This window comes from Mustela erminea, chromosome 1 (genome assembly GCF_009829155.1).
Source record: "Mustela erminea isolate mMusErm1 chromosome 1, mMusErm1.Pri, whole genome shotgun sequence".
Classification (NCBI taxonomy): domain Eukaryota; kingdom Metazoa; phylum Chordata; class Mammalia; order Carnivora; family Mustelidae; genus Mustela; species Mustela erminea.
In genome coordinates, this window is record NC_045614.1 from 91,964,683 (window position 1) to 91,990,528 (window position 25,846).

A 25,846-nucleotide genomic window follows, 5' to 3' on the forward strand; every position below is an offset into this window, starting at 1 on the left:
GTTTTTACCATAAAGATATCAACCCACCACTAAAAAAGTAGGCCCATATTTGGATACCCCAAGGCAGCAATGTTGGATGGTTCAGGTGCTCCAGACGACGAGGCATATATGTTTTACCAAGAATCCAAGCTAAGTCAACTTTAATCGCATTACTGCAGCTATATTTTCATGCCTATATATATATGCGTATAATGTTTCTGTAATGTATGCTTCAATCTATATATATATAGTTGATACTTAACACCAGTTTGAACTGCACAGGTCCATTTACATGGATTTTTTTTTAAATACTGTAATACCCTAAATGGATTTTTACTTCCTTATAATTTTCTTAACATTTTCTTTTCTCTAGCTTACTTTATTGCAAGAATTACAAATATATATAACATATAAAATATGCGTTAACTGACCATTAGTAATTAAGTTTGGGGGGAGTCAAAAGTTATACATGAATTTTCGACTATGGGGGGGCACTGGTACCATAACAGTACCTAATATACCCTCATGTTATTCAAGGGTCAACTGTAATAATAATAATAGTTATATAACCATTTTTACTCATCTGATTAGCAAACAACTATACTTCAGATATTTAGTGTTAATAAGTGAATTAAAGAAGTAAGCACCCCTACACATTTGATAAGGAGTGCTGGTTCACTGGTACCATCTTGAGAGAGAGAAGAGAGATATAACTTGGCAATGTTTACCAAAATTTTGAAAACTCACACTCTGACCCTGCAATTTCACTACTTGGTGACAAATTACTACTCGAAAATAACTACAAGTGCACAAAAATTTCTCAATGTATGTATACATACACACCTACATATACATACATACATACACCCAAGTACACATTCGCACACATATATTTTGTTTCTATATTCATCAATAACAAGTAGAAACAGCAACAAAAGATGAACCCAACCCCAACCCCATACCATGGATTTTGCCTGCCAGATGAAGTGAAGTAAACTATCTCTAACAGTGAAAGGAAGCATTGTTTGAAATAATGAAATGCTATCAAAAATCTATGTGTCAATGAGGCACTTAAGAAATAATCATATATCCATACAATATCGTGCTATCAAGCCATTAAAGACAAGTTAAATAGTAGAGAAATGGAAAGATGCCAAAATATAGTGTAAGTAAGAGGAAAAAAGAGTCTAGTGTAAGTAAGAGTAAGAGTATCATACCTATATCATACAATATAGGTATGATAAAATCCCCTTTTTGTTTAAAAAAATTTTTTTTAATGAGTTTTGAAGTAAACCAAACTATAAACAATGATTACTTTGGGGTGTAGATCTACAAAGTCTCAACAGTTCTAAAAGTAATTCTACTAATACTTGAATTTTCCTAATACTCATTACTATTTTCTAAGTAGATAAAAAGATCTATATTAAAGTCATCAAATTTAAACGACTTTGCAACAGATATCAGGACAGACACCACTTTATAATTCTTTAAAAAAATAAAACTCAAAGAGATTTTAGTAGCAAAACTATTTTTATTTCCCAAATAAAATTCTATTATTTATTATAATGTTAATAAAAGAAATTAAAGTTGATTAGAGGAGGTAAGCTCTACCGTCAGGCCCCACTCTTTGACCTATGAGAAAATTTATCATGTTCAGGGAGTCTAGTCAGTCAGAGAAAATGTGAAGAATTTAGCAACAATAAGCCAAGCAAAAAGTCCCTTACCGTTAAAGGAGCTTAGCCACAGCTCATATGGGTGCCTGTGTCTGCTATATTCCATTTTTACCATTTCTCCATAGATGGCAAAACTTTAGCCATTACATCAAACATGTCCAAAGCACCTATCCCATCAATTTCCCCATCCTACACTCCTATCAGTTCACAGAAACAGCAGTCATTAGCAGGTCCAAATGTCCCCTCTTCAAACTAGATCTGCATCCCTGCTTAAAAAGCCTGAAAGGATGTAAATGTTCTATCATTAGCTAGTCACATAAATGATGGCTACCTTCATTTTAAAAGGACTTGAGAAAGTCTAACAGAACAGGATACAGAGGGGTGCCTGAGTAGCTCAGTTGGTTAAGCATCTGCTTTCAGCTCAGGTCAGGATCCCAGAGTCCTGGGATTGAGTCCCACAACAGGCTCCCTGCTCAATGGGGAGTCTGTTTCTCCCTCTCCTGCCATTCCTCCTGCTGTGCTCTCGCTCTGTCAAATAAATTTTAAAAATCTTAAAAAAAAAAAAAAAGAATAGGCTAAAGATTTAAAACATTAATCTGAAAAGACCCAGTGCTGCTAGAGCCAACCACCCACAGACCCTTTTATACAGTTGGTAGCCCATCCCTAAGATATAGATAGCCCTTAGATGGTAGCCCATCCCTAAGATATAGCCCATACATGGGCCTCTGGGCCCAAGTGGTCCTGTCTTGGCATCTCTGGTTGACCACTCTCTTACCTTGGACTTTGCATGCCAAGTGAAGTGCAGGAAATTTGTCTCACTGGGTACTAACAGGTTAAAGGATAGAGCATAGTGACTAATAAGGTCATTTCTCACATAATAAAGTTCTGCATCAAGACCTAGAAAAAAAGAGAAAAAAGAATTAAACACCTAAAATGCACTCAAAATCATTAACCATCAGTATTTCAAAAACTAGTAAGAGTGGAAATAATATGGAAGTACAAATGTACATCATAAATGTCTCTCACATATGCTGTCTAATGAAGCAGGTAAGACACTGGGCTACATTGTCATCAATAAAAAAGAAGAACCTGGGACTCAAAACAATTAAGTAGTTATCCAACTAAACACAGGTGTGCTAGATCCAGAACTCTGGGAGCCACTCGGTCTTCAACGTGACTTTCTTTTGGACACAGTCCTTCTCAGAGTCCTTCCTACAAACAAGAGCCCCTTCTCCCCTCAAAATTGATGAAGACTTAGGAAAAGAGATTCAAAATAGAAGGAAGAAAGACATATAATTTTGCGAAAACATTAGTTTGAGCCATGGCCTCAAGACCCCAGCTAGAGATGACCTCCCCTTCCTCACTTTGTCCAGGCAAAGACATCCTGGCCACTCACTCTGACAGCATTTACCATCATACACTCACCCTAGTTGCCACACCAACACATGCCCTCTCCCCTACCTAGACGACAAGATGGAGAACAGCAGATTTCTCCTCATATTCTCAGGACACTTCTCTGCACAAAGCAGATGCTCAGAAAACACCAGTTAAACAAGTCAGTTCCACAGATTAAAGCTGAAATAACCAAGACACCTGAGAAATGCTTCAGAAGCAACTTCCAAATTTCACTCACTCCCATATTATCTTTTCTATCAGGGCCACATCCAAACCCCAACATATACCATGTTGTTCAATTCTTTCATTCCCCTTCATCCTACCTGTATTTAACATTTTCCTTTAACACTGATTCTTTTTTTTTAAACAAAAAATTTTATTTTTTTAAAAGATCTTATTTATTTATTTGACAGACAGAGATCACAAGTAGGCAGAGAGGCAGGCAGAGAGAGAAGGGAAGCAGGCTCCCTGCTGAGCAGAGAGCCAGAGGCAGGGCTAGATCCCAAGACCCTGGGATCATGACCTGAGCCAAAGGCAGAAGCTTTAACCCACTGAGCCACCCAGGTGCCCCTTAAAACAAAAATTTTAAAGGCAAAGTTTAATTACTATCTTGAGTGGGAAATTAGTAATTATTGTGAAAAAATAAGGTAGCAAAAAGAATTACTTAAGGGGAAAACTATTACTAAATTCTAGCTAAATAAAATACTGGTGCCTAGCAACGCAGTGAGCAGGCTTGAGTCCAGTTCACTACTTACAAAAAGCAAGTATTTGATATATGTAAAGAACCAAATAGAAGCTTTCTCCACGATAATCCAAAATAACTGAATAAATAAAAACAGGGTTACTTTATCTCAACCGATTTGCTGTTATATAAAGTTGTGTCTAGGTGTCCCTCTAGTAATGCATGACATATATATTCCACACATTGGAGGGAAAGGGTACAGGGGAGATCAACCGATTAGTGAGTCTATACTGTGAGCCTGAAACCTTATGGTATGAAGAGGTCAAGACAGAGATCTCACAATCATAGTTGGAAACCAATATTATTTCAGTAAACAAAAGATCAAAAGAGAAATTTAGTGTGGATATTCTGTCACCAGCTGGACTCTGAAACTTGACCTTTACTGCTCACCTACATGTACTCACTGACCTTCTTCCACATTTTTAAGCTCTTCTTTCCAGCTTATCTTTTAACTCAAGCCAGGAACCCACGGGCACAGCATCCCATGATGGAAACCAAAACTACCTCTTAAGCAAAAATGACAGCCCGGTCAAAGCTCTGGCAGGTCCAGACCAGTTTGAGCTCAAACCCCAACTCATATCTGCACAGACGGAACACTGAGTGACAGTTACTTTTACCTCACTAGAATGCTGAAACCTTCCCCCCAGGAGGAGCATAAGCCTCATTAACATAATATGTAATGTAGGTATAGACCTTTTTCCTTAAGACGCTTGCACAACTTTATGCTCACCTCTACTTACAGTGACAAAGCTCCCCTTTCTTAATATTCATCCTAACCCTAAATAAAAGGAAGCCATTCACCCTTGCTTGGGGAATCGACTTTGGAAGTTATTTCTGGTGATCTCCTTCTTTGCTGCAAATAGTTTCCTTTGTGTGACAACTCCACCTGGTGTAGTCTCCCTCACCACAGTGCCAACTCAAGTTATTGTGGTTACAATATTCTTTAAACAATGTAATTATGGGACATAAAACAAAGGGGTTGTAGAGGCTCTTTTAAGCAACAGGTTTGGGCAATGGAAACTTGAGCAAGGCAAAAGGGCCCACAGAGACCACTGGGCTGAGAGCAGACAGGTTCATTAAGTGACCCACCCTGAAATAGCCATAGGCCCTAAGTGACCAACTGCAAACAGGCACAGTTCCTCAGATTACCAAAAATGGAAAATTCCATTTGCCCCCACTCTCCCTCACTCTGCCCTCACCACTGTGGCTCCTTACCACTGCCAAGCGGCAGTTTCTCTTCTGCAGTCCTGCCTGGCCATTCCCTTGCAGTGTACTCAATAAACTTCTATCTCTTTTGTTCTGCCTTGGGTGAATTTTTTCACTGCCCCCACTGCCAGCCCCCACCCAATTGGGACACCCCACAGTTAGTGCCCCTCATCTGATTAACACTCATGGGGGTGTTAATCATGAGTTAAACCATACACATTTTTAAAAAATGGGTTCTAACTAGACATAATACAGGCTACCTTCTTAAATATTATAATAAAGAAGTTAACTAAAGATAAGGATAAAGCCAAAAGATAACTATTTAAAAAGACTGATGAAAGTTAAACCCTTTGCAAAACTGATTAAGAAAAAAAAAAAAAAAAAGAAAACACTATCAATATTAAGAATGAAGAGGAAACATTGCTACAAATACTACAGATGTTAAAAAAATAGAATCTACTTAGTATGAACAACTTTATGATAATAAATTCAGTAACTTAGATAAAACAGAAGAATTCTTGTAAAACACAATTTAGCAAAATTGACAAGAAGTTGTTAAAAATCCAAATAATAAAAATATCCCCGCCAAGGGGCACCAAAGTGGCTCAGTGGGTTAAAGCTCACTGCGTTGCTAAGCACCAGTATTTAGCTAGAATTTAGTAATAGTTTGTTTTCCCTTTAAGTAATTCTTTTTGCTACCTTATTTTTTCACAATAATTACTAATTTCCCACTCAAGATAGTAATTAAACTTTGCCTTTAAAATTTTTGTTTTAAGGGGCACCTGGGTGGCTCAGTGGGTTAAAGCTTCTTTCTGCCTTTGGCTCAGGTCAAGATCTCAGGTCCTGGGATCCAGCCCAGCATCTGGCGCTCTGCTCAGCGGGGAGCCTGCTTCCTCCTCTCCTCTCTTTGCCTGCCTCTCTGCCTACTTGTGATCTCTGCCTGTCAAATAAATAAAATCTTAAACAACAACAACAACAACAACAAACCCAAAGCTCTGAGTCCAGATGAATTCCATAAAATATTTAAGGAAGATATAATACCAATCTTGCATAAACTTTCAGAAAATAGTCAAAGAAAACACTTCCTAACTCATTTTATTAGGTCAGCATCACAGATAATAAACCTGACAGAAACATGATAGGAAAACTACAGATTGACATCCCTCATGAACAGAGACATAAAATTCCCCATAAAACATTAGTAAACTGAATCCAGCAATATACAAAAAGGATAATTACATATGATTAAATGTATATGAGAAGTTAACCTTGAAAAATCACTAATTCAAAAAAATTAACTAACTCACCACATTAAAGGAATAAAAGATAAAAACCCAGATCACCCCAGTAGGTGCAGAAAAAGCATCTGGTAAAATTAATAACAAAAACTGTCCAAAAACTAGGAAGAGACATAAACTTTCTCAGCTGGTAAAAAGCATCCATAGGAAACCCTACAGCTGACATCATACTCAATGGTAAATTATTAAATTTTTATTTCTAAGATCAGAAACAAGGCAAAGATGTCTACTTCTACCACCTTTATTCAACCTTGAACTGGAGGTCCTAACCAATGTATAGGAACAAGACAAAAGCATAAAAGTTGGAGTGGATGTACTAATAAAACTCACAGATCATGGGATTATGTGTGTAAAAAATACTATAAAGTCTACTTATATACTACTAAAACCAATCCGTGAATCTAGCAAAGTCTCAGACTACAAGGCCAATATTAAAAAATAAATTGTATTTCTATATATTAACTGGAAAGTATAATTTAAAATCAATACTGTAACAAAAAACACCAGAACCTAGAAATAAATCTAACTAAAGATATGTAAGACCTCTACACTAAAAACTACCAAACAGGGCTAAGAAAAATTAAAGATGACCTAAGTAAGTAGAGATAGTCATTCTTTTAGATAAGTCTCAAAAGTCAAGATGTCAAGTTTCTCAAACTGACCTATAGATTTAAAGTAATCCTAGTGAAAATCCCAACAGACCTTTTTGAAAAAACAAATTAATTCTAAAATGAAATTAAAATGCCAAAACAACCTTGAAAAAGAAAAAACAATGTTAGAAGACTTGCATGACCTGATTTCATAACATGATCAGAACTATAGTAATCAAGAGATTGTGGTTACTGATAAAAAGACAGACATATCAGTGGAACAGAACAGAATCCAAAAATAAACCTGCAGATATAGGTCCAATGGAATTTCAACAAGTACTAAGGCAATTCAATTAAAGTGATGCTAAGGCAACTGATAAAAGTAAAGGGAAAAAAATCTTGACCCTTATTTTACATATCACACAAAAACTGATTTGGCATAGATTATAAACCTAAATATAAAAAATGACACTATAAAGCTTCTAAAAGAAAATGTAGTGGCTATCTTCACAACCTAAGGTAAATAAAGATTTCCTGGACTGGTCACACAAAACATGAACCAAAAGAGAAAAAAAGATGAATTTCCCATCATCAAAATTAAAAACTTCTGCTCCTCAAAAGACACTGTTAAGAAAATGAAGTTTAAGTAAAAAAACTAAGAAAATATTCATAGCATGACTTTCTTTAAAAAAGGACTTGTTTCTAGAACATATAAAGATCTACAAACCAAAAATAAATAATACAATTAAATAAATTACAAAAGATGTGAACATACATAAGAAAATAAAAGAAAATGGAAAATAAGCATATGAAGAAGTGCCAAACATCTCAGTCATCAGAGAAATACAAATTAAAACACAGAGATATTATTTCTACCTATAAGAATTACTAAAGGTTGGTAAGCATGTTGGAGCTATTCTATCTCTCACATTCCTGGGAGCATGAAAATGTTAAATTACTTGGTAAAACTGGCACTTTTTTTTTTTTTAAGATTTTATTTTTTTGACAGAGATACAACAAGAGAGGGAACACAAACAAGGGGAGAGGGAGAGGGAGAAGCAGGCATCCGGCAGAGCAGGGAGATGGAGGTAGGGCTGGGATCATGATCTGAGCTGAAGGCAAACGCTTCATGGACTGAGCCACCCAGGATCCCCAAACTGGCTGTTTTGTATAAAGTTAATATACATATACCCTATGAACTCATAATTCCAAAACTAGGTCATTATCCAAAAAAAATGAAAACACAAAAAAAATTTATATGTGAATGTTGATAATAGCACTTTTATTCAGAAGAGCCAATGCTGTAAATTATACAAATGTCCATCACCAGATGAATGAACAACCAACTGTGGTATGTTCATAGGATAGAATATTATTTGACAATGAAAATGAACTGTTGAGACTTTGTAACAAAAGGGATGAATCTCACAGACTACATGAGCAAAACAAGCTATACGTGAAAGACTGCATACTATATAATTTCATTTATATAAAATTCTAAAGCAGGCAAAGCTAATTTAGTGATAGAAATCAGATCAGTGTGGTTGCCTGGGAAAGGGGGTGAGAGATAGGTGAATTGACTGCAAAGGGGCACCAGGAAACTTCCAGGTAAGTAAAATGTTCTACATATCTAACTGGGATAGTATTTACATAGGTGTATGCATTTCCCAAAATTCAATCAATTGTATATTTAAAATTTGTACATTTCATTATGTAAAGTTAACCTAAAATTTTCAAAAGAGGAAAAAAAATTAATAATAGAAAAATTAGAAAATAAATAATAAAAATAAATAATAATAAATAAAATATAATAATAAATAAAATAATAATAAGTTAGAAAAATATTACTTTTTTCTAATCTCAGAAAGCTTGCATACCACAGTATGTCCCTAGTACTAAGGTAAAATGTTTTAAAAAATAATTTTTTTTTTTTTTTTTTTAAAGATTTTTTTTATTTATTTATTTGACAGAGAGAGAGATCACAAGCAGGCAGAGAGGCAGGCAGAGAGAGAGGAGGAAGCAGGCTCCTTGCTGAGCAGAGAGCCCGATGCGGGGCTCGATCCCAGGACTCCGAGATCATGACCTGAGCCGAAGGCAGCAGCTTAACCACTGAGCCACCCAGGCGCCCCTTAAAAAATAATTTAAAGTGATCAACAACTTCCGAATTTAAACTTAATACATCTTTCACAGAGAAATAAATAACTCTGTTTCTAATAAATAACAACTGTAATGCTATTACTGATGGTGGTGGTAGTAGTAGTAGTAATAATAACAATAGTAATCATCACAATGATAATGTATAAATATTTAAATTTTCCAGACACAGTTCAAAGTATCAAAAACATCTATGGGTTCTGTAAATTCAACTCCCTATAAAGCCAGATGAAAAAGAGCTATAAAGGCAGAAAAGAAATAAAAAACAAGAAAGCAAACACATCCTCAAGCCATGCATGCAGTCCTTAATAATTCATGATTTTAGTCCTACTAAAAATTCTCTGAGTTCTTACCTCTCATAAGATGAGACAGGTATATGGCCAATTCCCTTTCCAACATCCTAGGGGCATCTGCTCTCCCCAAATTGCTCAAGGTCTCTCCAGTTCTACCAATTCAAACTCTAGACAGAAACCAAGGTTCCTAACTAGAAAACATTTTCTTTGAAGACACCAGAACAATTTACACAACACTCCAATAGAAAGTTGAAAAAAGACTAGAGTCCGCTAACTTTCTCAAGCTTCAAAAACCTATTTGGACCTCAACCTGTGCTGGCATGCTTATTACCCTATTCATCCATCCATGACCATCCCCCTGTCCCCATGACTCCTTTCTATACCATCAACCCCTAAAACCACTGGGACTTTCACCAACTTCCTCCCCTTGAGGCATAGCTGACCCTGGAGAGCCTTAAGGACTCATTCTCCCACCCTCAGTGGGCATTGCCCTGAATCTTTAAAACCACTTCAGATGTTTACTTAAGTACCCTTATCAGAAGTCCTGTTACCTTTCAGATATACACCACCAAACTATGCCACCTTCTAGTCTTCCTAGCATTTTAGCAATCTCATTCATTGAGGACTCCGGAACCAGTTTATAAAATTTCTATGCATCTTTATTCTCTGACTTGTTATGGCAGGTTCCACTGTCCTTGAGACAAATGCACTCTTCAACCTGACCTTCAAATGTTCCTTTTGTTCCTCAACTCCCAACAACCTCCTCTTATAACAAAGCAACCCATTTCTATATAGGGGCAGTAGCAATATGTAAATTGCTCTACCTCTAAAATCTTGAACCGTAACATCTCAATAACTAGTAGCTCTTCAGCTCTTTCCCTTCATTGTCACAACTGCTGTTTTCTGGGCTCATAAGTTCTCCAGTATTCAAAATCCTCTTCTTTCTCTCATTTTATTATACCAATCGTTTCTTCATTTTCTTCTTAATGGCCTCAACCCCAATTACCTCAATTACTTCCTTACTAGTATTCTCAATTTCCCCCCACCAACCTATGTAAGACATGCATACCCAACCCTAAAAAACAGCCATTCTTGAACTGCCCTGACTTCCCTACCCTCTTTCTTCTCTGTTGCTATAACTGAGGGCTGCATAATCCCGGATGAAGTCATTCCCATACATGAGAGTCACCACAAAACCGTATCTTCTCCCCTCAACAAATAATATCCATAAGCTGCTGACAGTCTGGAGTTCTGGGATCCATATCTATAAACACTTAATGGCCACCAAAATAAATTTTGAAATTTACTACTTTAGATTAAGGTATTTAAATTCTAATGTGATCGTTAAACAGAGCTGATGTTTTCCGACTACAGATTTTTGAAAACATTTCTTTATCAAATTAACAAAAATAGTCTGTTTTGTCATAAGATAGGTTCCTATAACACCAATTAGCTTGTAAGTGGTTATTAAATAAAATAACAATGCCAGTATAACACAAAAATTATGATGGTTCATTTGAATTTTCCCTGGCAAGGGGAACGGAGTTAGGAGGTAAAAATTTTAACTTCCTGTGGAAAACTAAAAGACCCTCAATCAGGCTCAGCTACTGCCAAGCAGGAGCCCTCTCTGCCCTATTTTAAGAAAACTAAAAATGAGCACCTGCACCCAGGGCTTCCTGCTCAGAGGAGCACAGCCAGCCTACACAGTTCCTGGAACACAGCAAGCTGTACTTCCTCTTGTGCCCACCTCTATGGCAGCTCCACTGGCTTAGAAATCTAACACATCTGCACTATCTCAAGACCATACAGACCAGCAATTTCCAACCTATTACATTTTAATATCTTTTAACTCTCCTCTGAGGCAGCCTCAGCTGTGTGAAGTGGTTTGACTGGGCTGTCCAAGTTATCTCATAAGGTACCAATTATACTTTTGTTAGTACTTGGTTTGAAAATTGCAGAGGTCTTGAATGGTCTGCCTTTAACCTTATTTTTCCCATAAGTCCTATTATTTTTAGTGAACAGGCAATCCTCAAGGGTTTGGGTTTTTTTTTTTTTTTTTTAGGAATGCATTTGATGTTGTAACAGAAACGTTTATATTCTTTAACTATAATTCTGAATGTTAGCATACAGCAAGCAAACAATTTGTGAATATATATCAAAGTTTTACAAATATTTATGCTCTTTGACCCAGTCATTCCACTTCTAAGAATCCACCCTAAGGAAACCAAATATAAATACAAATATTTATGTACGAAGATATTAATCAAAACAATATTTAAAATTGAAGAAAAGATGGGGCGCCTGGGTGGCTCAGTGGGTTAAGCCTCTGCCTTCGGTTCAGGTTATGCTCTCAGGGTCCTGGGATTGAGACCCACATTGGGCTCTCTGCTCAGCAGGGAGCCTGTCCCCCCACCCCGCCTGCCTCTCTGCTACTTGTGATCCCTGTCTGTCAAATAAATAAATAAAATCTAAAAAAAAAAAAAGAAAAAGAATAAAATAAAATTGAAGAAACAAAAATAAATGACCAGCAACAGAGCAGCCATCAATAAACTTTAATGCTATACACCCATAACAGAAAATAGTTTTCAAGAGTTTCTCTTTCTTTCTTTTTTTTTTTTTAAGATTTTATTTATTTATTTATTTGTCAGAGAGAGAGAGCGTGAGCACAGGCAGGCAGAGTGGCAGCAGAGGTAGAGGGAGAAGCAGGCTCCCCGCTGAGCAAGGAGCCTAATGCGGGACTCAATCCCAGGATGTTGGGATCACGACCCGAGCAGAAGGTAGCTGCCCAACCAACTGAGCCATTCAGGTGTCCCGAGTCTCTCTTTCTTTGGAGGAGGAAAGAGGTGGTACCCCAAGCCATCACTCTCCTTCAATCAAATCTCTCCCTGTTCATCTATGTGATATATTAGGCTTCCCCTTTAAAGACAGGTTTCAGTGGCTAAAAAACAGAAGTCATGAACAGGACTGTTACAAACACATTTTAATAAATTGGGTTTTGCTTAGACTACAACATAAAATAAAAACAGTTAAGATACAAATCATATACAGCACATTTTTAACAATCTGGCACCTAGAATACATCATCCATATAATAAGTGTTAAATAAATGTTCAGTGAACTAAAGGTAAATGTATATGTATACAAATGATGTGTGCACTCCATTTCTCAGAGAAGAAGGGAAATATTAATAAATATTAATAGTGATTGATTATAAATGGTGGATTATGGATTATTATTTTTTTTAAAGATTTTATTTATTTATTTGACAGAGAGAGATTACAAGTAGGCAGAGAGGCAGGCAGAGAGAGAGAGGAGGAAGCAGGCTCCCCGCTGAGCAGAGAGCCCGATGCGGGACTCGATCCCAGGACCCTGAGATCATGACCTGAGCTGAAGGCAGCGGCTTAACCCACTGAGCCACCCAGGCGCCCCTGGATTATTTTTTATTGTATGCTTTCATTCTTTTTCTTTTCTTAAATTTCCTGCGAAAGTTAAAATGGGAAAAAACTGGTTTTTAAAAACATGTTTAAAGAAATACACATATATCTGAAGCAATTCATTGAACAAAAATCCAATTACTGACTAAAGTAATCCATGAAGGTCAGTAAGAACTAGAGAGAAAGCCTTCAAGAAATGAAATTCAACAAAAACCACATTGGCAAAGATTGTATCTTTGATATAGTAATATTAACACTAGTAATGATAAATTATTAGTGACGAAAACACCTTCCTCTTTCCCTTAAAATACCCAGGTATACCAAAAGGTAAAATCTGGTAAAGCACTAAGAACTGGAAAGAGAAGATCAAAGAATTTTCACATGCAACACTAAAAATGGGGCTGAAATGAGAAGAAAATCCTTGGAATACCCACGCTCACTATCTGAATGACAATAATACGGGAAACTCTGAACATGACAGAGAACGCAATAAAGCATTATCTTTCAGGGGAATAACAAGCAGGCTGGAAATTCTATTCCAAGACAAATTTTCATCAGATGTAAAGGCAACAGATTATAAGAAGCCCTCAGAAAATAAACCAATTATACATTCTTTCCCCCCCCAAAAAGTTACTCTAAAACATTAAGATATTAATAACAGTTTTATTTTAAACAGGAGATAAAGAAGCATTGTATACTGAGAAGAGGTATAATTCATGGCAAAAGTATTATAATCCTGAATCTTTACAGCTCTAAACCACAATTTCAAGCATCCAAAAATCCTGGGGCACCTGGGTGGCTCAGCTGTTAAGCATCTGCCTTCAGCTCAGGTCATGATCCCAGGCCTGGGATGGAGCCCTGCTTCGGGCTCCCTGTTCAGGCTCCCTGTTCAGCAGGAAGCCTGATTCTCCCTCTCACACTCCCCCTGCTTGTGTTCCCTCTCTCACCGTCTCTCTACTGCTGTCAATTAAATAAAAAAATAAAATCTTAAAAAAGGAAAAAAAGAAGAGTCCAAAAATCCCCAAATATTAGAAAGACAAAGAGAACCCAATGGAAGTAAAACCTTCCCCAAATATTAGAAATACGGAGAGAACCCAATTTAAGTATAATCATGGTACAAAACTATTAGTCTATGACTGATACTAGCATATAGGGTATATAATTTATAATATATATGTATATATATATACACACAGCTATAATTAATACGATAAATATATAGACACACCAAGAAAGCACATTATAGGAAATTCAATTCTTTCAAAGGATCTGTAAGAGACTCAGAAAAAGTGATCAGCCATAAGGAAAGCACAATCAGTTTTTTAAAGCAGAAAATGTACAGGCCATAACCTGACCACAGGGCATTAAGAAGGAGGCAGGGAGGAAAGGAAAACTTAACACTACAAATTTTGAAGTATTCTCTACCTCAAAAAGTTACCTATATTCTTAGCCATTACATAAAAGTTCAACAACATTTAAAAAAATGAGAACATGGAAAAAATATTGAAAAGATATTTACCAAAGATCACCAAGCATGGTAAAATAATGTCTATTTTTCTTCTTTATGGTTTTATACACTTTCCAAATAACAAAGTATGTTTTTACCTTGATAATCAGAAAATATAATTAATGAAATAGAAGAATTTTCAACAAACTGATTTTTGGAAAAGATAAAATCTGTGGAGAACATCATGCTTTGTTTTCTAATATACTCTTTCTCTTTCCTTCCCCATCATATGTTTGCAAATTTTTTTTAATATTTTAGTTTTTTTATTTGAGAGAGAGCAAGAGCAAGAATAGAGGGAGAGGATAAGCAGACTCTCCACGGAGCAGAAAATCTGATGCAGGGTCCATCCCAGGACCCTGAGATCAAACCAGAAACAAAGGCAGATGCTTAACTGACTGAGCCAACCAGGCACCCCTTACAAAAAGATTTTTTAAAGAAAAAGTGAAAGAGGGTGGAGCCTGGGTGGCTCAATTGGTTAAGGGGCTGCCTTTAACTCAGGTCATGTCCCAGGATCCTGGGACTAAGCACCGCATCCGGCTCCCCACTCCATGGGCAACCTGCTTCTCTCTCTTTACTGCTTGTGCTCTCTCTTGTGCACACACTCTTTCTCTCTAATAAGTAATAAAATCTTAAAAAAAAAAAAAAGAAAGAAAAAGTAAAAGACAAATGAAGATGGGATCTAGATAATTAACTCTTTTCTAACTGCTGCCCATTATTAGTTTGTCAAATATGACAAAAGCAATTAAATTCGGTCTCAAAGCAAAAGTAGCAGATGACAGGATTATAATTATCTGCAAGTGATGTGGTAGGCTCCACAGAGGTGAAGTGGGCAATGGGGAATAGTTAAATGGGCAACAAGGGAAACAATCTATTCAGTAATGCTTTATTGAGCCAGTCAGCAGCAAGCCAGGAAATATGTAACTCTAGGAGACCAGGACACAGAACCTGGTTTCAGAAGAAGGGAGCGATGGAGAAAGAAGGTTGGTGTGCCCTGGTGAGAAAAAGGAAGTTCCAAGGGCAAAGAAGTGGACCTGGACCAAGTCTAAAGTGGCCATATTTCAGTGTCTTATTTGGAAAATAGACCTGGGAATTAGAACACCAACATGGTCAAAGGAATAATAGCTAAGAAAAAAATCTGGGCAGGTTTTAATATCCTTTGGGATAAAGAGAGAGAAATAAGAACAACTCAGGGTATGAAGTTATGAAGGATCATCTTATAGAAGTCAGGTGATTCCAACAACCCTAACAGGTCAAAGATCATATAAGTAAATATCACTGACCTCAACAAGGAAGAGTATGCAGAGTCACATCAGGGTCTTTGGGCAAAACAATCAAAACAGGAAAGGAAGGATGTAATGCATGATAAAAACTGGTCCCTTAATAACAATCCAAAAAGGAAATTAAGAAAACAATTCCATTTATAATAGCATCCAAAAGAATGAAGTACCTTACAATAAATATGAACAAAGGTTTAACAAAGAAAACTATGAAACACTGCTGAAAGAAATTAGACCTAAATAAATGGAAAGTCATCCCATCTTCATGGATTGGAAGACTCGCTATTGTTAAGGTGGCAATACTATCTTAAGGGATCTATCTACTGGTACAAATTCTATCAAAATTCTAATTATCTTTTTTTTTTTCTTCAGAAACGAAAAGCAGATTCTCAAATTAATATGGAATTGCACATAGCTCCCAACAGCCAAAACAATCTTGAAAAAGAACATAGCTGAAGAATTCACAATTTCTGATTTCAAAACTCACCACAAAGCCACAGAAACCCAAACAGTATGGTATCAACATAACAACAGACATGTAGACCCATGCAATAGAACTGAGAATCCAAAAATAAACCTACATATTTCTAGCTTACTGATTTTTTACAAGGATGCCAAAAACACTTAATGAGGAAAGAATAGCCTCTTCAATAAATTATGCTGGTACAACTAGATGACCACACACAATAGAATGAAATTGGACCCCTACCTCATACCATATATAAAAACAATTCAAAATAGATCAGCAACCTAAATACAAACCCTAAAACTGTAAAACTCTTAGAAGAAAACACAGAGGTAAATCTTTATGATCTTGAATTTGTCAATAGGTATGTCACTAAAAGCATGAGCAACAGAAGTAGATAAACTAGACTTCATAAAAATTTAGAACTTCTGTACATCAAAAGACATTATCAAGAAGGTAAAGATAATTTACAGAATGGAGGGAAATACTGCAAATTATGTATCTGATAAAGGTCTGGTATCTACAATATACAAAGGACTTACTCATCAACAACACAACAAAAAAAAAAAACCTCAAAAAATAGGCAAGGGACTTGAGTAAACATTTCTTCAAAGATACACAAATGGCCAACAAACATATAAAAAGATGCCCAAAATCATTAGTCATTAGGAAAATGCAAATCAAAACCACAACACGGTATCATTTCAAACCCACTAGGACAGCTTTTATTAAAACAAACAAACAAAAAACCAGAAATAGGAAGTGTTAGCAAAGATGTGGAGAACTGAAACCTCTATACACTGCTGGTAGAAAGGCAAAATGGTTCAGCCACTGTGAAAAACAGCTTGATGGTTCTTTAAAAAGTTAAACATAGGGGCAGTGGGCTGACTCAGTCAGCAGAGTATGCAACTCTTGATCTCAGCGTTGTTAGTTCAAGACCCAGGTTGGGTGTAGAGTTTACTTTAAAAAAAAAAAAGAAAGAAAGAAAGAAAAAAAAGGTTAAACATAGAACTACCATATAGCCCACAATACCACTTCTAGGTATATATCCAAAATTGAAGACAGTCAAGTACATTTATACACATTCATACCAGCATTACTCATAACAGTAAAAATGTGAAAACTGCCCAAAAGTCCATCAACAGACAAATGGATAAATGAATGAATATATATATATATATATATATATATATATATATATATATATGAGTATTATTCAGCCACATAAAGAACGAAGTACTGGTACATGCTATATGTGGATGAAACTCCAAAACATTAGGCTACTAAATAAAAGAAGCCAGACAAAAAACTCTCACATTGTATAAGATACAATATATAAAACCCAGAATAAATAAATCCATAGATACAAAATGCAAATTGGTGGTTGCCAGGGGCTAGGGGAAGGGGGAGGAGAAGAGTGCTTTATGGGTAAGGAGTTTTTACTTTGGAGTAATGGAAATGTCTTGGAATAAGAAGTGGTGGCTGTACATGGTACAAGTACTAAATGTCACTGAATTGTTCACTTTAAAATGGTTAGTTTTATGTTACGTGAATTTCACCTCAATAAACTGTTATTTTTAAAAAAGGAAAGAAAAAGAGCTGGGCTCTTCCTGCACACATGGGGAGAGAGTATAATAAAATTGGCTTTCAGTGATTGGAAAGAATTATGAGGAAACTATCACTTACAAGAGAAAATCAGGTCTCAGTTAAGCTGAAGAGATAAGAGAGATTATGAAAAGAATCAGAAAGGACCTCAAAACTGAACTAGAGCTCTGCAAGATAAAGGGAAAGGACCAGCAGAAAAGAGAACAGAGCAGGCAAAGTAGAGTGGGTTGAAGGATATAGGGGCTGCTGGAAGATGGACAGGAGTAAGAATGGACAGCCACAGACTGAAGAGGTAGCATTTAGTTACTTTACTAAGTGTAATTTTTCTGTTCTAATAAAGAACAAAGAACATTTCAACTGTTCGATTACAAAAACCAGACTTAAATTTTTCACTGCCAATTCCAGCAAAGTACCAACGTTGCTCTTATTGGAAATGATGGCATTTGTTCATAATTTTATTTTTAAACAACCCCAATTCCAAGCAAAGAAACCAAACTGTTCCCAAAACTCTCAACTCTCATTAAGAAAATTTCATTTTCCCCATACAATCTTAAGTCCAAACTTTTTTTTTTTTTTTTAAAGATTTTACATATTTGTCAGAGAGAGAGCACAGGCTGGAGGAGCAGCAGGCAGAGGGAGAAGCAGGCTCCCCGCTGAGCAAGGAGCCCAGTGCAGGACTGGATCCCAGAACCGTGGAATCATGACCTGAGCCAAAGCAGGTGCTTAAGTGACTGAGCCACCCAGGTATCCCTTAAGTCCAAACTCTAATGCAAGTCCTGTGTCCTACATGATCTGGCCTGTCTAGCTCAAGTTCAAATAATTCAACAGTTCAAAAAATTTTCCAAATGATTTTAAAAGTTAACTATTGGTTTCTCAAGGCCACAACAACAACTGAATAGTGCCAATGAGGAAACCATCTCCCTTTATAAAAAGAGCTACCTTTAATAGCACTTAATAAAATACATTCCAAGGAGCTGTTCACGCATCTGTCTTCCCTACTACCCTGTACACCTCACAAGCAGGGCTGGGGTATTAGAATATTTGTAGCCATTCAAATGTTAGATGCACAAATGGCAGCCTGTTGATAAAAATCAACTACATCAAAGATGAACTTTAAGGGAAATGATATTTTAAAGAAAACATCCGGAATCAGTTAAGGCAGGAAAACAAAAGTGATGTAGTGGAAACAGAGCTAAAGCAGACATTTTACAAATAAGAAACTGAGTGAACTTTGGCAATCAATTATTTAACCACTTTCTCTAGGCATCAATTTTCTCAACTATAAAACAAGAGAGTTAAACCAGATGAGGTTAATGTCCCTCTCCAGCCACAAAATTCTATTATTCTATGATATCATCTATGATTTCCAAATGTCAGCAAAACCTCTATTAAATTCTATGATATCATCCAGTTTCTAAATGCTAGTCAAAACTCAAGTAAAAAATTTATTTAGTCAAGTTAATCTAAGTTCTGAGTATAGTGTAGAACATGAGCCAGAGGAAAAAAAGCCAACATCACTTACTATGTATGAAACCACTAAATACTCTGTATTTTAATCAATGCTGGAAGAAAATAAATAAGGCGATGTTATTTCAAATATTCCTGGTTTATGGAAACTAATAAGCTGAAATAGATACAATAAAATAATTTGCCCATTAGAATCTAATAAATCTAGCTATAGTCAAATTATAACTAGGAAATTGGCTGAGACCCAATGTTTAACTATACCATAAGACAAGGAATTTACAAATATTAGACTAAAGGAAAAGGGCATCCTTTCCTCATAATTTAAAAAGAAAAAGCACATAAATCTTCAATCTCTGTAACTGTTTATACCATAATCTCTTATAGATTAAATAAAATTTTTCATGTAATCCTCTACCACTTCATCGTTTTCCTCCAATCTTTCTCCTACAACCTTAAGCATCTCCACAGAACTCAACTGAGACATATACATGTACACAGAGAGAGTAGAAAAAGAATAAAAGTGAGCTTCAAAGAGAAAAAACGGTATGCCCGATTAACAATAGAAGTGAATAGTAAATATGCTCCCCCCTTCCCTTTCTCCAGACTACCTCCTCATCTCCTGCCTAAAACTGGCCTCCTGGGAGGAAAGGCAAGCAGGCCCGCCATCTTGGTCCCTGAGGTATCGCTAAGGAGTAAACTTCACAAAAGGGAATCTCTTGGTGCTCCCAAGGAAACGCCAAGCATCTGCAATCACAGAGCACCTTTCCTTACTTTGCCGCTTCAGAAAATAAACATGATAACACGGTCAAAACCAACAGTCTACTGAAAAACAATCCACTGAAGTGGCTATTTATTGCCACTGATTTAACAGATCAGGAAGCTACAGGGTGCAAAGATGTATTTTACTAAGCACCTCTCCTCCCCTCTCCTCCAGAGATTACATTTCAGAAAGTAGCTTTCGATATAATTCTATGATCCCTGAAAATGGAAGCCCAAAGCTATCCATCATAAATACCGTGCTCAGGTTTATTTCTCCCATACCTGTGATGATATCACCTGTGTGGAATCAAAGGTAGAGTAAGGTCACTTTTGATTTCAAATGGATGACTCAAATGATGAATGTCACGTTCCCCATCTGAAAATACTATAGTAGATGAAATACTATAAGAAATTATAAAAAGAGGTAGACACTAAAATAGAAGATAAAGGACAAGATTTTGGGTCTAATCAATGTATTTGTCATCTAAAAAAAAAAAAAAATCCATAAAAGAATGCCTCCAAAGATGTGATTTGTGCCACAACTGCAAAGGTGATAAAAGTGCTTCCCAAATCCTATCCCAGGAAAACCCATAATCTCTAGCACTAGAGCATAACATATGAAGCATGCCCTGCCATAACACTGCAATGTTCCAGTATCTGGTCAAAAGATACTCTAGAAAACAATTTATCATAGGTTCCTGTCTTATTTGAAAAAGAAAATAATCTGACCAGCTCAAACATGCACTGCAGGTACGGCTCTGTAATAGAGATGGACTAAATTACCATTTGATGTGACCATCAAACTTACTTCAACTTACTTCATAGCCAATTCCTATTAATAACTCAGAGTCAAAGGGCTCAAAGCACAATGGAGAACTCATAAGCGTCACTTCTCCCTGCCAGCAACTTGCATTGCAAAGTGCTAACTTGAAGTCCAGTTACAAAGCTACACAAATTCTCTTCTCAGGCAAGTCACTTAGCTCTCTGCTAGAAGTCAGTTCCATGAGGGATATTTATCTGTTTTATTAAAATATTACCTATTTATTAAAATATATTAAGCCCCTAAAATAAGGCCTAGTAAATTGACATCAGTAAATAATTGTTTGGAGCTTGAGTTTTAAGTGTTGCTAATAAAGATAATCAATCAACCAAGTTAATGTCTAAGTGACCTCTCTTTCAAACACTCTATGATTTTAGTTTTCAGCCAGAACCATGCAAATCTCTCACCAATAACTAAAATAAATAGTTTTGATCATTATGTAGCATTTTCACATATATTATACCAACTGTAATAAAAGACATCCTGTTGTAGTTGAAAAGCATCTCGTCTTATATATAAAGAAACCAACACTCACATTAATTAAATACATATGCCACAAAATGAAATTAAAACTTAAAAATGCAGAATTCAGTATTGTCCCACACCACATTATCTACTATATTCCCATATTTGTGCACATGTGCATACACACATATACAAACCATAAAATGTTTTTCTTTAATTTGGACTAAATTCTCTTTTGACAAATAATTTGTTAGAAAAGATGCAAACCATCATAAAGATAATCCTTGGGGCGCCTGGGTGGCTCAGTGGGTTAAAGCCTCTGCCTTCGGCTCAGGTCATGATCCCAGGCTCTCTGCTCTGCAAGGAGCCTGCTTCCTCCCCTCTCTCTCTCTGCCTGCCTCTCTGCCTACTTGTGATCACTCTCTCTCTGTCAAATAAATAAAATCTTAAAAAAAAAAAAAGATAATCCTTGACTATTTCCACTTATAGATAAGATAGAATATTAGGACCAGACTAACTCCCTTTCTGAGATAACCAAGAACCATAGAAAACATGAGAGTTCAGAAAGACAAAGACAGCTAGAGAATGCAGGATGAAGTACCACAGAAGAGAAAGCAGCAAGAATACTTTAACGATCTGCAGACAGTTGCCCTCCAGTCTTCAGCTAAGTACTATCAGAGGATGGATAAGGAAGCTATACAAGGTCAGAGAAAGGATAAAATGTACAAACCTACTTACACAGGATCTGGAATATCACTGTTCCCACCAGTGAGATTGGAAAACCTCATGATTCACACAGGTTACCAGAGAAAGTACACAAAGGGGTCTTAACTCAGTAGTGGGGAATAACCAGCCTACACAGCATTGCTCCTGTCCTATCTAACAAGTCCAAAAAGCAAGATCAGAAGGATCGAACTGCTGCCAAGTAACTCAACTGAGTTCCAGAACAAAACCCAAGAATATTTATAGGAATACAAAAATATTCAGCACGTACCAGACTAATAATCACAATGCCTGTCATTTGCAAAAAGCTACCGGGCATGCCCCTCCCCCCAAAGGAAAATACATAAATGAATAGATAGATGATAGATAAATTAATTGAAACTAATCCAGAACTGGCACAGACATTAGAATTAGCAGACAACAACATTTAAACAACTATTACAACTGTACTTCAAGTGGTCAAAAGTAGAGACATGAAAGATATAAAAGGACACAAATCAATCTTCTACAGGTAAAAACTGCAATGTGTATGATGAAAAAATGCACTGGACAGAATTAAGAGTAGCTTAAGCATTTCAGAAGAGAAGATGAGAAACTACACTTCCTAGCTTTTAATAATTGGAAAAGGCTTTCGACAGAATCTCTCTTGAATACTTTCCATCCTTCAAATGTCCTACAGACCAGAAGCCTGCTGGGAGTTGCTAGTCAAGCTTTGGGGTGGCCTTAAGTGCAGTATATGGGAAAGACAACGTGGTAGGTATAGTGATACTGATTTGTTTATACAGAGTATAAAGCTATGGAAGGCAAGATGGGGGACACCGTACCCAGAGAGAGGGCTACAAAGAACAGAGATGGGAAGATTAGGCAACCTCAAAGAAAATAAGGTATTAAAAACTAACTTACTTAAACTCCCATTCATAAATACAAGTAAGTCCAGCCCAATTTCCCTCTTGGATAATAACTCAGAATGCAATGGAAAATGGTAAAGAGAATGAAGACCCCATAAGGCATAAGACAGTGAATCTCCCCTAAAAAAAGTATGATTTATTCATTCACTGAACTTTTACTGAACATCTACTACATGCCAGGTATTGCTTTAAGTGCTGGGGATATAGAGTGGAAAATATAAAAGGTCTTTACTCAAACAGAACTAACTTTTGTATAGGGAGAGACAGAAACAACAAAAGTATGATATGCTTAAAATAAAACAGGGTGATAAGAACACAGTGGCACTGGGGGTCAACCCTAGGAAGGTAGGGCTCTCTGAGGCAGTGACATTTCAAGTTGAGATCTGTAAGGCTCCAGGACTGTAAAGATCAGGAGAAAGTGTGTGAGGCAAAGCAACCATCAAATGCAGAACCTAGGGTGAAAAAGAGCTTGGCACCAGGGGAATTAAACACACGGGAGATGAAGGGGGATAAAAGAGGAAAGAGGTGGCAGGTAAGAGTCTCCATATAAACATTTATCTATAAATCAGAAAGATCTGGGGGCACCTGGGTGGCACAGTGGGTTACCCATTGGTCTCTGCTCAGCGGGGAGCCTGCTTTCCCCTCTCTCTCTGCCTGCCTCTCTGCCTACTTGTGATCTCTCTCTCTGTCAAATAAATTAATAAATTTTAAAAAAATCTTTAATCAGAAAGACTGAACAACATACATACTTGATATTTATGAACTGTTAATTTCTTAGGTGTGATAATGATTATTATAAATTTTTAAGTCCCTATCTTTTAGAGATACACACTAAAAAGTGTTTATGAAATTATGCGTCTGAGTTTACTTCAAATAATCCAAGTGAGGAATCAGGGCAGTGAGGGCAAAGGAGTAGATTAGGAAGTGGAGAGATACAGGCCAAAAAAAAAAAAAAAAAAAAAAATGGCCGTTAGTTGATAATTGTTGAAGTTAGATGATGGGTGCACATAGGTTCATTCTATTACTCTATTTTTGAATGTATGAACTTTTTTGAATGTATGAACTTTTCCATAATAAATACATTTTTAAAAGCAAATTTATTTCAGATAAATCAGGATTTGGGGGGTGGTAAATTTATTCTATATGATACAATGGTGGGTACATGATACTATACATCTGTTAAAACTCATACAACACAATTAAGTGAATCTTAATGCATGCAAATCTTTAAAATTTTGTGGAGGACATCAAGGAATACCAGGATGAAATACAGAATGTAATGTGCCCACTTCCAAAATCAGCTTTTGTGGGACACAAGATACAACCATAAGCTTTCATCAGAGGTCCCTACAAAGCCCCCAAAGTCTAAGTCAGCACAGTACACAAAACTTAATACAGCTGGGTATCCATGCCTTTGTCTAGAGAAAGGCCAGAAGACTTTGACAAAATGAGGTTGAGAACCACTGATATTTCTTTTATCAGCAACTTCCTAGCTGATAACTGAGATACTATTGCTTGTAAACTAAATGGTAGTATTTCACTGCCATCATCTGCTTTCCTTGCAAGGACATTATTACACAGCCATTCGCACAAGCAAGTAATAAATACCCTCAGTGAATTTTACAACTCTGAAAGAGTTCTGAGAGGTATCTACCCTACATCCCCCAAAACAGGAAGGTGGCAATCCTTTTACAATACCAGATTTCATTTAATCGAAACTGCACCATTATTTTTTGTGCCACTAAGAAAGATTAAAAAGAACTGTCAATTAACTCATAACTTACCATTGATTGGAAAATGGTTCCAATTTCAGAGATGTTCAAACATGGGAAAACTGGACATCTTATAATCAGTGAAATATGACATTCAAAAAAGGTCATGAGTTGGGCCCCATCTCTGATCTCCTAAATAAACTGCTCAGGAAAGGTCTAGGAATCCATATTTTATTTAAGCCCCTTAGATGATTCCAGAGATAAGGACTAAGTAAACTGCTAACCTTCAGAGGCAGCACAGAGAAAGTATGCACTTTGGAGTCACAAAGCCCCAGACATCTCTGTGACCTCCTGTGAATTCTGTAATTTCCCAGAATCTCAGCTTTATCTATTAAAAAAAAAAAAAAAAAAGTCAATGCCACCTACTTTGTATGGTTGATATAACAAAAAGAGAACACAGGTGAAGTACTTGGCATATAGCAAGAGGTATACTAAAACACACATTATTTATATAAGAATGTATTTCTTTTTTTTTGAAGATTTTATTTATTTATTTGACAGAGAGAGATTACAAGTAGGCATATTTATCTCATGAACAAGCATGAGACCTATGAAATTACTTTTCAGAAATATTCTACCACTCAGCAGTAATACTTGCTGGGCACAGTAAGAGAATTGTTCACTAAGTATTTATTATGTAACTCAGCAATATACACACACTTGTTTTGGCACATCACATCTTAAGAGGTCACACATAAATGAGAGTTGTTTAGTAACATTTTGATCAGAAAATATTATACATGATTTGCATTAACAAGGGTGACACAAAAAAAGCACTTTTAAGTATAATATAATTTCAGGGTAGCTAAAGGCTGTGTTTCATATCTAAGTATTTGCTTTGTTTTGTTTCAGTAGGCACAGCTGGCAAGTTTTTTCACAACACTGGCATAACTGCATTAGGCCACAAAAGTAATGCCATACAACTTCTCAATTCAGGATGCTCAAAAAAATTTCCCTCAATAGGGCACCTGGGTGGCTCAGTGGGTTAAGCCTCTACCTTCGGCTCAGGTCATGATCCCAGGGGCCTGGGATTGAGTCCCGCATAGGGCTCTCTGCTCAGCAGGGAGCCTGCTTCTCCTCATCTCTCTCTCTGTCTGTCTCTCTGCCTATTTGTGATCTCTCTCTCAGTCAAATAAATAAATAAAATCTTTAAAAAAAAAAAAAATTTCCCTCAGATTTCATTTGTTTCTAAAGTGACCCTTAAAATCCAAACAGTGTTTTAGGCAGCACCTTCAGAAATGACTAGTCAACTCAGGATGTGACTCATAGGGGACAGGTTTAACCATAATTGGACAGAGTTCTCCCACATGTGT

The 25,846-nt window shown here is 36.5% G+C and overlaps 1 protein-coding gene across 2 annotated transcripts in view; it reads right to left on the bottom strand.

Annotated features, from left to right (window-relative positions):
- RYK (receptor like tyrosine kinase) overlaps positions 1–25,846 on the bottom strand; it is an 87,362-nt gene that overhangs the window by 53,643 nt on the left and 7,873 nt on the right. For both annotated transcript variants that reach the window (XM_032333530.1, XM_032333520.1), the window contains exon 2: positions 2,428–2,549. In XM_032333530.1, the coding sequence (XP_032189421.1) occupies positions 2,428–2,549 (122 nt within the window). The remainder of the gene's footprint in view (positions 1–2,427; positions 2,550–25,846) is intronic.